The sequence below is a fragment of the Hypomesus transpacificus genome, chromosome 1 (genome assembly GCF_021917145.1).
Source record: "Hypomesus transpacificus isolate Combined female chromosome 1, fHypTra1, whole genome shotgun sequence".
NCBI classification, from domain to species: domain Eukaryota; kingdom Metazoa; phylum Chordata; class Actinopteri; order Osmeriformes; family Osmeridae; genus Hypomesus; species Hypomesus transpacificus.
In genome coordinates this window covers 12,342,930-12,357,533 of record NC_061060.1, presented here as the reverse complement: position 1 = coordinate 12,357,533, position 14,604 = coordinate 12,342,930, and the positions used below count along the sequence as shown (strand labels likewise).

The window sequence follows — 14,604 nt, the reverse complement described above, 5'->3', positions numbered from 1 at the left end:
TTTGAGCAACCTGAATTTTATTTTACATTGAAATATATTCAGATGAAAATTCAGTGTTGTTTAAATGTCAATGTTAAGTATAATTCAAAACATTATGGCACTGATTTGCTTCCATATTCAAGGGAAAGAGAACCATCTGGAGGTAGCCCTTTACGAGAGGGATGAATGCGGAGGTCCCTGAACCCACCTCGAGGGTTCCACATCAGTTACCTGGGTAAACTGGACTGAAGCACTGTATGCCACCATGTCACAACACACCGTCTCAATGCCAATGTTGAGCCATTGAATGATTATTGCAATCTAGCCTCAATGCAATCGAACCAACTTCTGACCTATCAGAGCACAGACCTTCAGTCAAGCACTCGAGGAAGCGGGAAACCTTCAAGCCATAGCCTAAAGTTAATTTAACTAGAGTAAGCTAGAGTAAGTGTGTGTTCAAGAACTTTGAAGAACAAAGTAACGAAGAGGCAAAAGCTATCCGGGGCGAAATTTAAGAAGAAAAGAAGGGAATAATAAGAGAAATTTGCAAAGGCGAAAGGTAAATTCTTAAATTCTGGTCTTATCCTATGATGAATTCCAGATAAGAAAACGTTCATGAATGCGTGAATTGCCCCGGGCACTTTAGTGGAGTTAAGAAGAAAAGATGTACCTTATCATTGAACGTGTGTCTCGCTGTCTCGTAACCTATCTTTAAGGATTTTACAGAGGCGGGTAGCCTATATAAAAAATGATAGCCTATGTCCATTTATTCTACTTATACAAAAAAACCACGATTCAAATAGGGGCGCACATATAAAGCCAATATAGTGCAACAACACTACAAATATCTTACTCGTTGCATATAGCACACCCAATAATTGCCGTGTTTGTCTTCCTTAATGTCCTTAATGGCTAATGGGTGTGCTATGCAACGACTAAGATATTTGCAGTGTTGTTGCATTAGGCATGAAGGAAGACAAACGCGGCAATTTGTCAACAAGTGAGGAATGGTAAAAATCCAAGTGTTGTATTGTCAACTTTAGCGAATGGATTGTATGTAATCTTGCTAGATAGTTAGCTAACGATAGCTAGCCAGTGACTTCTGACGTTCCTTGTTATTGCCATTCAGTCGAAACATCAGTTCAAGTTCAGCTGTACCGCAATTTGCGTCATTTTCGATGTGTCATGACATTTTGGTGAATTCCGTTTTGTCTAATTTTGTTCAGGTAGATTGATTGTTTAAAATGAGTGAATATGTGCCACAAGTGACCTAGACTTTCTAAGATTGTTGTGTGCCAGGCATCAAAAGAACAGAAGACAAAAAAAACATTATTTGCAGGCGATGAGGGAGTGAATGTGACCGTGCACCGTTGAACAGGGGGGCGTAGCCAAAGCGTAGTTCAGCACAGACTTGACATTTTCCCAGGGATTTTGTTCTTTATTTAATGTTTATTCATCGTTGTGATCGTTGTTGTGTTTATGTAAAAGAAATGCAGTCTTGCAGGGGAAAATAGCGTTTGAAAGTTGCAATTCCGTTTTCGTGCAAAATCGTTTTAAACTTTTAAGACGAGGGGGGGGGGGGGGGCACGAGTGAAGCTCGCTTAGAGCGCCAAATGTGCTAGGACCGCCCCTGGATGTAAGTGGGGGTGATAGTATACATAGTCACTGAGGACCTTCATTGTCCCACAAAAGCAGTCTGGCTTGATGACACGATCAAAAAAAGAAAAATGGGTGTGTTTAACAAAAGCTTCTGAAGGCAAGACTAATATTATTTAAATATATATCATTTCCTATTGTGGTTAACAGTTAAAGTATGAATCTTCGTCTTTGCTCCAGATAGACATGTCAACAATCTATGCTCGCACTTAACATAATATATTTACCATCGTGTCATGAACGTTTTTACGAAAAATCTAATCTGTTTCAAAATAACGTGAATAAACTATCTATATTAACAACATTTCATGTATGTGTGACAACGATTTGCTAAACTTGCTACAACAAGGCAGGCAACTCAAGCCATTTCTCCCTGTGCTCATTTAATATAAGTCTATGGCTCAATGTAAATCGGCTATCGGTCAATGTGAACTTTTGTGCATGTGCCCTGTTTGTATCCTCAAGCACATTTGCAGGCAACTTTTATTGACGTAGGCAAATAAATGGGGTGCTAGTTTACCCATTTTCAGATTGGTTTCAAACTTTACAAAAATTATTCTATGAAAAAGCTAGTAGTATGAGCCAGGTTCGAGAATCAAACAAAAATTATTTGGGAAGATAGTTTTGTAAATGTTGACTGGAGTTAATAAAATAAAATTGACCGGAAGAGTCGGGAAACTAACCGTAAATGCAATACCACCTACATCCTCCAGGGCCGTTGCTTCAAGCCGAGGGGTGGGGGTCTGGTCACGGGTAGCCATCGTTCTTTTCCTCTTCTTCTTGAGCTTGAAGGTTTCCCGCTTCCTCGGAGTGCTTGACTAAAGGTCTGTGCTCTGATAGGTCAGAAGTTGGTTCGATTGCATTGAAGCTCGAATGCTCTACCTGTCCTGGATATCCCGGATGTTAAAAATCTGAATTTTTTAAGCTCGAAAATTTTCGGCTCGAATTTGATAGGCTTGAATTTTTACAGCTTGAAATGTTTTTGATCGAATTTGATAGGGTCGAGTTTTGTAGGGTTACATTTTTAAGGTCTATTTTTTTAGGCTTGAATTTGAGAAACCGGAATTTTATTTTACATTGAAATATATTCAGATGAGAATTCAGTGTTGTCTAAATTTCAATATTAAGTATTCGATGCCTTTTAAAATTCAAAACATTATGGCACTGATTTGCTTCCATACCTACGTTTCTAGTCACTAGGGAACAGTTGAGAGATGTTGAATGGATCCAAGAAGGGGCCTGAACCAGTGTTTGCGGAGACAGAGGTCTGGGATACATGGCTGGGCTGGTGCCTAAACAGTGTGAAAAGAGAAGGGGGGGTTACAGGAAAGGAGATACATTTCCTTTTATCCAGGACACTCAGTATATAGGCGTTGACCCTAACCCTAACCCCCTGACCCCAGAGTGTGACTGATCATAAACCAGGCCTGTGCTCTGGAATCAGCTCCCAACTAATGTTCAACAGGTTCCACCACCACCAGCGCACAACGCACGGCCCCCCTCTCAGATGTGTTCACAGCTACCATCCAATTAACCTCTCACTAGCTCGTTTGAACCACATCCAGGTCTCTGTGTGAATCCCCATGTCCAAAATGAGCCGAGTCATCTTGTCTCCTCCGACAGGTCCTTGTGCGTATCCTACCAGGGGCACGGCAGGAGATGCTGTATAACTTCTACCCCCTGATGGCGGGCTACCAGACACTCCCCCTGCTCAACATCAGCCTGCTGCGCTTCCCCAGTCCGGCCAATCAGCTGCTGCGATGCTTCCTGCCCTCACGCATGTTCGTCAAGGTAGGTGACACGCCCGCCCCCCCCCCTCTCCGCACACGACTGCATGCAAACTGCATTTGTTCACTGTATCTCTTTGCTGTGCATAAACGCTGTCACAAAATGAATGTCATAAATCACTTTTTCTCCAAGTGATTTATAATCTACCTGGGAATGGATGTAAATTGTTGATGAAAGACAGTAATTCTTTTTTTTGCTCAATCCACTCTGATTACATAACTAAAACATCTTCGGGGGGACGACGGGACGACGACAATAAAGTAAGTTTGGAGATGTAGGTGATTGGAATCAAGTGTCTTACTTACCAAAACTAAACTTTTCCACTTCTGAAAAATCCTGTTGGAAAATAGTTAACCCTTTTCACCCATGGCATACATAAGCTACTACATAGACACTGTGCTGTACAAATCTCTTTTTTGTTGTTGTGAAACCTTAATTTGGTACGGTGGCCCTGAAGTGCAAATCACCCCCCCTTATATGAGTCTATCCCCCAAATGAAAACACTCCCCCCCAATAGGACTCAACTCCCCCCAAATCGGATGACTTGTTCAGCTCCCCCCAATACAACATTACATTAACTCTGAACGGAAAGGGTACAAATATGAAATTGATCAACAGAAGTACAAAATGCAATAGCCTGGCAGAGTTACGTGCACCAGAACATTTGTTTGGCTATCGAAGAATGTAGCAAATAGTAGGCTACTTAGGCAAAAGTATTTTGTGTAAAAATCGATAGCCAACTATCCTGGTCCACGTTACTCTGTCATTGTGGCATTTCGTTCTTCTGTAGTGGACTATTAGTTTTTTCTTCTGAAAAGTCCTGCTTCCTTCAACTGCGTTTTTAGCGTGCGCATAGGCTATTTATATTGAGAAACGTTAACAGCATATCTGAGATTATTTCATAGGAATGACCCTGATTAAAATAAAGAGTAGTGTCATGACTCTGAATTGTAAACATTAATGTTTCCTCTTTCCTTCCAATCAAAACGATCAAGTTCATGAGAATGACAGAGTTACGTGGACTAGGTTAGTTGTTTGGCTATCGTTTACGTTTAACACGCAATTTATGCTTTTGCATACGTAGCCTGTGCTACATGCTTCGATACCCAAATAATTGTCCTGGTGCACGTAACGCTGTCAGGCTATTGCATTTTGCACTTCTGTCGATCAATTTCTTATTTCTTGTTAGTTAGCCTACTGCATCCAATCAGCGCTAAAGGGTAGTACCTACCCTTTCCGTTCAGAGTTAATGTAATGTGTTTTTGAGTTAATGTAATGTCATTTTCCATTTGGGGGAGCGTGTTTTTGTATTGGGGGGGGGAAGTGAACAAGTCATCCGATTTGGGGGGAGTTGACTCCTATTGGGGGGGAGTGTTTTCATTTGGGGGAAGTACTCATATTAGGGGGTGTGATTTGCACTTCAGGGCCACCGTAATTTGCGCAAGCTTGTTTTTTAACCCACAAAAACATGGCATCATGATTAGGATTTGCTGCAGAGAGTATAAGGTAGCACTGCTGATGTTGTGTGTCAAAGCTACTTGTTGATCAGTTGTTGGTTTTGTGTTTCAACCTCAAGGCAGACCGGTAGACGTCACCTCTATTGCTGCAGCCTAAAAACTCCAATTCCCATTTAGGAAATCTACGTGCAGCAAAGATGAAATTGTCACATTAATCTACTGTTGTAAGCCAATTGGAGTTGCCGGTTATCAAGCTTGAATATTTAAAGATATTCTTAGCTTGCTGTCAGTAAAGAAACTCTGTTGGTTGACTTTTTTGACAATGAAAAATAAAGTTTAAAAATGAAAGAAGCAACAATAATCAGTGCTAAAAATAAAACACTCAAGGTTATGTGTATCTTTACTTTAGTTAACATTGTGCAATCCATTGCTAAATCCACTTGTGTACAGTAAAGTACTGTGCAGATTTTAGTACAGTACTTTAAGTATAAAGTAGCTTCAAATCAGCATTAATGCAGGCTGCTTGAGGACAACAATTTACCAGCTCTGTCAGCTTAGTCCCACATGACAGCATGTGTAGTTCTGGTTTGCACCACTTTATGAAAGACTTCATAATATAAATAGTCTGTCTGGTTGTGTGACTGATGTATGTCTCTGCTGATAACATCTTAAATCATCTGGTCATGACAAACGTGTGGTTCTCTACAAGTTGGCCTCCACATTGTTGTAAAGAAAATCCCTCACTAAAGCAGTTTCCATCAGTATCACATGTAGTGATGCTTAGGTGCGTTGTATGGATCTTGTGCATGTGTGACTAAGTAATGCTGAGGAAGGGTTTAGGCTGTCTAGCATTAAAGGATGGTACACTTCTTCTAAACTATTTGAAAGTTTGTTATGCTCTGTTGACTTTTGTTTTCTGCTCTAAAAAGCGCTGGGGAATGTTTGCCACACCCATTTGGCCATGGTGTATCTTTAATCTAAACACTGACTACAGGCAAAGATGCAGGGTTAACAGAAGGAAGACAGACAGTTCCACAGACAGGCTCTTTGACCAACTAGACTAGTCTTTGCTTGCAACTGGCTGTGGATCATCCAGGATATCAGCCTTCTGGAAAGTTCCTTGTGTGGTGGTTTGTTACCTGGAGAGGTGTAGAAGGCAATAGAAGAAAGGTAAGAGATCCAGGGTAGGGGGCTCGGTGAGAACGAGCAGCACTGTAGTCAAGAATAGACAGAGGTGTACCTCTTAAACAACTTTAGAGATCACAAGGTTACCAAGGCTTACGGAAAGAAAATATTTTCACCAATACATGACTTGAAATATATTGTAATATACTAATTTCTATGACCTATTCCAATTTATTATATATGGAAATACATGGGATAATATATTGATGATAAATATATTATACACTATAATATATATTCATGTAATACATTGCAATACATTGCAGAATATACAAATGATTGACGTTGCAAATGATATTGCAATATATGGAACATGAATAATATATGTGGTTATATATCCCAAAATATATGCAACTATGTATTCATAAATAACCACAATTATGTATGCCGATGTATATTGGAAAATGTATGGATAACATATGTAAAGATATAGTGTCACATGTATGCTTTATATATGGTAGAATATATTTTAAATGTATGTACAATTATATGGAAAGATATATTGTACAATGTATGTGTACATGCACATACAATGTACGGACCTAGTGATATATACAGTACATTTACATTTAGCAGACAATCATATCCAGGGCGAGTTACAGTAAGTACAGGGAAATACACCGAGGCAAGTAGGGTGAATTGCCTTGCCCAAGGACTCAGCCTCATTTTGGCAGTATTTCAAATGGAATTGCAATTCAAACAGTACCATCTGCTGACTGAAAATATGCCCCCAAAAACTTAAATAAGATTGACATTTATTTAGGGGGAAATGGCTAATTCAAAAGACGTTTGCTGGAAGCGATCATTGTCAGTATGTCTTCTCAATACACCTTTTTCGGTGCCTGCAAAGGCTATGTTAATCATTTTGTATACTCCCATATTGTAATACCATAATACTTGATTTTCTGTATTCATTGTCCAGTCGTCTGAGATACTCAACTTGAGTGTAACAGACACCTGTAGCCTACCTCACATAGGCCTACGTGTAATACATGCATTGATTTTGTCTTAACCTTGTCTTGGCCAGATCTTAACAATTCCTTTCATTGACTTCTTACCCAGACAGAAATGATTTTCAGGGTAATTTATTCATGCATGCTTTGATTCGAGGACTCCCTGACAAGATTGCTGTTAAACTGGAGGAGACGGTTGACTTTGATGGTCTGGATAATGAGAAAAAGATTTCACACGAGACACCACTACAATATACATTTAAAACAGAGAGAGAGAGGAGGAGAACATGGTTAAATCCAACTCCCAGCTGGTCAACAAAAAACTAGCCACTATGTGTCTAAACATAGCAACACCAGTAACACCCCACACAGGGCATGTAAATACCAGTGGTCATGCCGTTGTGAACCCTCTCCCACCAACACCAGCTTATGTAAAAGGTCCAAACCCCAATTGGGCAAACACTCCACATTTTCAACAGCATGCTAACAGTGTGGCACCACCAGCACAACAGCCTAATGGAGACCCAAATGCACCAATGCTAGCATACAATCAGGGACAGGACCAATACCCACAGCAACAAGACAGAGGCTCATGGAGATGCAGACTAAGAGGGAGGGGAGGTCAGTGGAGAACTTATCAGTGTTTTGGGTGCGGCCTGTTTTGTCACAGCAACAGCCATACCCAGCTAATTAGGGACAGTATGGAACACAGCAACAGCCATACCCAGCTAATCAGGGACAGTATGGAACACAGCAACAGCCTATGTACCCTCCCCAGCAACGCTAGGGGTGCCCACGAGAACCCAAAGTAGCCTCCCAGTGTCTTAGTTATGTGTCAAGCTTCCCCTATGGTAACCCTGTAGTATCTCTGAGTATCGGGGGAAAACCTGTTGAATTTTTGGTTGACACTGGAGCTACGTATTCCTGCATTGGCAAAGAAGGGGCCATGTTACCACTTTCACAGGATACTGTGTCAGCTATTGGATTCTCGGGGAAACATCAGACATTACCTTTCACAAAACCTTTGGACATTGAAATTCAAGGACAACAAAAGACAAACACTTTCACTGTACCATGAACTATGATCCAGACTCCACAGATCTCGAGTGGGGCATTGAGTGGGATGAGTACTTCGATGGTCGACACCCCAGCATTCAGGTGTCAACATTGTGCATCGGCAAGGAGGGAGGTGCCTTTTTGGTGGACTTACCTACCTCAAATCCACACGTTTCTATGTGGGTGAACACTCCTTTTGAACAAAAAGACTTGGGGCCCATGGTGAAGCGAATCAGGTCTGAACCAGACCACCTCGTTTCCTTTAACAGACAGGGGGAGCAGACACAGCACAGAGAGGCACACAAAGATGCTGCTAAGGGGAGGGACATCAAAATATCAACAAAAAGCTATGTCGTAAACACTGAACCCGGCCGGGCCGTACTCGGGGCCTCTATGAGTCCTCTGGTGACCCGTGAACTTGACCGTCCCCTCTTTAATGAAGACGTTTCTCTTTTACCCAATTGCTCTGAAAGTGCCAAGTCAATGAAAGGAATCTGGTCAAGACAAGGTTAAGACAAAATCAATGCATTTATTACACATATGTGAGGTACAGGTGTCTGTTACACTCAAGTTGAGTATCTCAGACGACTGGACAATGAATACAGAAAATCAAGAGATTATATAGTATCACAATATGGGAGGATACAAAATGATTAACATAGCCATTGCAGGCACTGAAAAAGGACAATGTGTGCTAGATAGCTTTTGTTTGGGTCTTTAGATAGGACTCCCAGAAATGGCCTTGTCATTCCTTCTATTTTCCTCAATCAAAGTTGCATGGCATTATACACTTTGGAAATATTGTGACCTCTGACTTGCCTTAGTGACACAGGCCTTTCATAGTCACACCTTACAAAGACCCAACTTATGGCTATGCAGGCATAATAAAACAGAATAATTTCAATTGATCAATGATACAAGAAACATAATTAATAGATAGGCATATTTCTCTCCTGGACATAACCTTTGGTTATGTGCTCATGAGCTTCATATTGCAAGGTATAGGTTCAGAACATTTTTAACTATAGAAATAATAAAGTAATAGTTTTCTTTAATTGTTGTTAACTAATCAGTGGTTTAAGGACAGACCTCTTGAAGGTTCAATTCCAGGCATAGGCATTTTTTTGTTTGTTGACAGAATACTTACTAGTCTTCTGGCTAATCCCGGTGTAACTATCTATTATTTCAATTGTACAACATTTTGCCATTTTGAAGGAGGATTCCACCATTGCTGCTTTTTACATACATTTAAAATATATTCTACGGTATATTAAAGATATATGTGACAATATATCTTTACATATATTACCAATACATTTTCCCATATAAATCGGAATACATTATGGTGGTATTTGTAAATATAAAATTGCATATATTTTGGGATTTATATAACACAAATATTATAATTCATGTTCAATATGTTGCAATGTTTTATAAAATATAAATATTAAATCCCATATATGGAAATATATAGCTTGATAGATCACATGATATTTTCCAATATACTGCTATATATTTTCCTTCCGTAATGGTAATTTGTGGGCGGTTGAGGACGTGAGGATGCTGGACTACGAGGAGAGGACGGCGTTCCTTGGGGAGTGGGGAACCTTCCAGAAGATGGTCTTCTTCCTCCTCAGCCTCAGCTGCATACCCAACGGCTACGTTGGCATGGCGATGGTGTTCCTCGCGGACGTCCCCCCCCACCGCTGCCAGGTCCCGGGGCTGAACAGCAGCAGCTTCAACCTGGACCTCAACCTGTCGTTCCCCCTGGAGGAGGTGAGGGGGGAGGTGGTCCTCAGTCGCTGCCTGAGGTACCAAGACCCTCCGGGTCCCGACGGCAACGAGACCGAGGGATGTCTGGACGGCTGGGAGTTCAGCACAGAGAGATACACCTCCACCATCGTGACTGAGGTGAAGCTACACTTTACCTACTAGGAACACTACCTGGAATTTATGGATGGGATGACCCTTTGAACTGTCTGTCTTGTTGGGTGTGTGCTTTCCGGTAGTGGAACCTGGTGTGTGAGGATGACTGGAAGGCTCCTTTCACCATCACCATCTTCTTTGTAGGTGTTCTCTGTGGTTCCTTCCTGTCAGGGATAGTCTCAGACAGGTAATGGTTCTCCTAAGCACATAACAACTGCAGACACATCAGCATTTAAACGTTCTAGTTTTCTGTAGACACAATGTTTGGAGTTTTTCCTCTTATACATTATTCCAGGATGAAATTGTATGTTCCATAGGTTCGGGCGCAGGTTGGTCCTCTTTGGCACCTTGGCAATGCAGACAGTGTTCACCCTCTTCCAAGCAGCCTCTACCAGCTGGGAAATGTTCTGCTGTTGCTACTTCATTGTGGGGGTGGGCGATACAACCAACTACAGTGCTGCCTACATACTGGGTCAGTCTGGACAAAGACATAGATCAGATAACAGAGTATCTTCATTGCATTTGTCTAGCTATGGTCTGATTTTGTCTGTGATTCTGTGCACCTTAGGTTCTGAGCTCCTAACTAAATCTGTTCGCGTCAACTTTGGTGCCCTGGGGGTAACTTTAAGCTATGCCTTGGGCTACACCGTGCTGCCCCTGGCAGCCTACTGTTTCAGGAGCTGGAGGCTCCTCCTGGTTGTCCTCGCCATCCCTGGATTCCTCTACATCCCTCTTTGGTGGTGAGTACCAATTCCACCTGCTAGGACATGGATGGTTCTATTTGTCTTTTGGAACCAGTAGAGTGGCTTGAACTTGGAACAGATGGAGGGAGACATGGAGGACATAGTAGTGCCCTGTGCTTCAGGTACATTCCAGAGTCTCCTCGCTGGCTATTGACCCAGGGCAGACTGAAGGAGGCGGAGTCTATCATCAAAGCTGCTGCCAAGATGAATGGTCTTACGGCTCCTGATGTCATCTTCACCGAAGATGTCACTGCAGAACTCATGGTGTTTTAAAGCCCCCACACACACATACACACACACACACACGCACACACTCACACACACTAACAGACACACATCCCCAATGTACTTCTACATGTTTACAATCTGCAGGAAAACAGAACCACGGAAAGCCCACGCCTGTACACCTGGCTGGACCTGGTCAGAACCAGGAACATACGCAACCTCACCATCATTAACATCCTCATCTGGTACCCTGATACGGTCTAGCCACACACTGCTGAAAAGAATACCTTACGCAGTATAAGACACTGTGCACAACACATATAGACACCACACACTGTGTGCTTGTTACGCACTTCACACTTTAATAAACACTACACCACACTGTAGCAAAATATACCCTACACAGTATAGCATGCACTGTACACAACACACATGAACACCGCATACTGCATGCTTCACACTATAATACACACTACACACTACACCACACTGCTCCAAAATATATCCTACACAGTAGGATAAATAAATACTGCACACTGCATGATGACTACATACTACACACAGTTGACCACATGCTAGTGCATACTTGCGTACATCACAACTTTTCCGTCCTCCACCTCAGGACCATCATCTCCATGACATATTATGGGATGTCCCTGAACACGCCCAATATGGACGGAGACCCCTACTTCAACTGCTTGGTTGCGGCGGCCACAGAGTTCCTGGCGTACGGCAGCGTCTGGTTCTTGATCCGCTACACCCCCCGACGCTTCACCCTCCCCTTCACCCTGCTGCTGTCTGGAGCCCTGCTGCTCTTCATCAAGCTCATACCTGATGGTACGAGGCCCACCAAAGTGGATAGTACTGTTGCTACACACAAACACACGCACAAAATGGCACATACTCAGAAGGATTCCCATGTACACAAACGTACACACACCTAAGAGGGTACAAACTCATGGAAAACACGTACCGGTATATGTACTCACATACTACTCAAATCTAGAAAACCACAAACTGTGCGTGTGTGTGTAGAACTGAGCGGCCTGACCCTAACCCTGGTGATGGTGGGGAAGACGGGTGTGACGGGGGCGTTTGGCTTCCTGTACCTGTACATGATGGAGCTCTTCCCCACCGTGGTAAGAAACATGGCCCTGGGAATCATCTCCATGGCATCGCATGTGGGCAGCATCGTCTCCCCATACATCGCCTTCATGGGTCAGTGTGTGTGTGTGTCTCCTTAAAAGAGTATGGAAGCTTATATGTCTGTCAAGATCCGTTTGTCATGGCTGTCTGATTTCAGGTACATACAACAAGTTCCTACCTTTTATCTTGATGGGTGGAGCCACGGTCATGATCGGGTTGTTGAGCTTGTGGCTACCTGAAACTAAAGGTGAAATACTTCCAGAATTCATCCATCAGGTGAAACCGCTTCAAAGGTACGTTACCATGGTTAGGGTTGAAGCGTGTGGTGGGGTATTCTGGGATGTACAGTCGGGTCTGACTTTGTGTTGTATATCTAGGATGTGTTTATGGCAACAGGGTAGAGGGAGTTCACACCGGAAGAAGGGGACAACCTCTGTGGAGATCTGAAGACTCTGAACCCTGATCCCTGACTATACGTCAGTGTAAGATGACTTTTACTGTGAAAAGACCAGCCTGTGAGCAGGTGGAACAGGGTTGATGGTTAATTGATTTCTTAGCTGGTCACAGATACGAAAACCGCAGAGCTCTGATGAGGATCTGAAGTGGTCTGGTGAGAAGCAGTCCTTCAACTGACTAAGGTACAACCTACAGGATTCGAAAAGGAATTTACCAACGTGTTGTTTCCCTTGCATTTGTACACACCAGCCGCTTATTTGAAAGTGTTAAGAACCGGTCCTTATGGTTGCTACAAAAATACACAGATTTATTCAGAGACTGAAGCTAAAATAAAATCGACTAGGAATAGTTCTCCTGCTTACACCTCCTTGTCTGATTGAAACACCTTATGAAGTCTCCCCATGCATTGAGAGATCTTTAATGTATGTACACGGTTGTGTATGTTTCCTTATGTATTCGTTATTCGTTTTTAAATTGTGTACAATAAATGCATTCAAATAATGGGTGAACTTGCATGCTGGGTTTCTATGACCTGTACCACAGTTCTCTCTAGTGGTGCAAAGGCCATGCATTTCCCTTCATCATTAATTTATTGGTGTATGTAAGCACAGTGGAGCTTCTGTACTTGTCTCTGACATTTTGCACATACCAAGGGTAGGTCAGATTCACGCTACTTATAATAAAACTTTATTTATATACCACTTTTCATACAAGAATTGCAGCTCAATGTGCGTTGCATAAAATCAATAAAAACATTATACATTATAAGTAATTAAACCCTTCTGAACACAGGCCGCAGTCTTTGCGGTAATCCAGAACAATCTCAGACCTGTTACAGAGCAGTCCAGAACCTATGTTGCTCAAGCCTTTTGATTACAAGCCACAGTCTTTGCGGTATCTCGAGCTACAGTCTTTGAAATGTAACAAAACACAGGCCGCAATCTTTGCGGGTGTGGGTGCAGCCGAGCTGACTCACTCGCCTAGGACCTCAAAGTTCTTTCGTACTCGACACAGAAATTTCAAAAATAAAAGTCCATACTCCAAAAATGTATGTTCTTGTTTGTTTTCTTATTAACTTCAAATAAACAATATAACAAGCTCATATCAGTATTTCTAACAAATTAAGTGTAGGTCAAAAGACTGTGGTGCTTCAAGGTCCAATAACTTCAGCCTGTTTCGCGGGGATTCTTGGCCTTTTATATGCAAACAAACAGCCAATCAAATTATGTAGAAATGGTTACAACATATCCCGGCCCCTAATTGACTAAGCCTTAGCATATCAATTACCAACTTAAACTTCAAATTGGGTTCATCAACAACATTTTTGTCAAACTTCCTTTAAGCAAGGATCTTCCTCTTTTCACAAGTAAATATGCAAAAGTAAATATATACATTCATGTATTTCAAGTCTTATCAAACTTTCTCTTTCATCTTCATTCTTCACCCTGCAATAAACAAAGTTTAGTTATGGTTCTGTGAATGACACTGGTCTTGGTCCGGACCTCAGCGCTTCGGACAACTCCTTTGTAGTCTGGCATCACCTTGATGATTCTGCCTAACAGCCAGGAGTTCCTTGGCAGTGACGAATCAGCGACGAGTACAACATCTCCAACCAGAGCCTGTTTAAGGACTCCATTGATGGATTAATTGGCTATAAAATGTTGAACAACGCCCCCCCCCCCCAACCCTAAACCTACCCCCCATGACTCGAAAAAAGATTTGTTCATTTTGCTGAACGAGATTCAAAGAACCGAATCAGTAAAATGATCCAAACTTCCCATCATTAATCTAGAGGTGTTACAAGAGGGATGGTTGCGGAGGTCCCTGAACCCACCTCGAGGGTTTCACATCAAACAGCTGGGTAAGCTGGACTGGAGCACTGTATGCCACCATGTCACGACAAATCGTCGCAATGCCAATGTTGTGATTGCCATCATATACTTATTGATGCTGTTCATCTAACGTTATTCACCCATGCACACAGTACCCACTTGCCCATTTTAAGGCAGGATGCACTCAGTATCTACAAGAAAA

The 14,604-nt window shown here is 42.1% G+C and overlaps 1 protein-coding gene across 2 annotated transcripts in view; it reads left to right on the top strand.

The window, feature by feature from the left end:
* The window catches only part of LOC124462910 (solute carrier family 22 member 4-like), a 35,261-nt gene extending 22,244 nt beyond the window's left edge, over positions 1-13,017 (top strand). Inside the window, exons 1-12 of one of the 2 annotated variants that reach the window (XM_047014692.1) lie at positions 497-538; positions 3,259-3,683; positions 9,617-9,985; positions 10,084-10,187; positions 10,318-10,472; positions 10,569-10,740; positions 10,866-11,007; positions 11,116-11,213; positions 11,591-11,805; positions 12,004-12,186; positions 12,272-12,407; positions 12,492-13,017. In XM_047014692.1, coding sequence (XP_046870648.1) covers positions 3,594-3,683; positions 9,617-9,985; positions 10,084-10,187; positions 10,318-10,472; positions 10,569-10,740; positions 10,866-11,007; positions 11,116-11,213; positions 11,591-11,805; positions 12,004-12,186; positions 12,272-12,407; positions 12,492-12,561 — 1,734 coding nt within the window. In that variant the 5' untranslated portion in view covers positions 497-538; positions 3,259-3,593 and the 3' untranslated portion in view covers positions 12,562-13,017. Of the gene's footprint in view, positions 1-496; positions 539-3,258; positions 3,684-9,616; positions 9,986-10,083; positions 10,188-10,317; positions 10,473-10,568; positions 10,741-10,865; positions 11,008-11,115; positions 11,214-11,590; positions 11,806-12,003; positions 12,187-12,271; positions 12,408-12,491 lie in introns of those variants that run through there. The other variant, XM_047014654.1, reaches the window with a different exon arrangement.
* Positions 13,018-14,604: the final 1,587 nt, after the last annotated feature.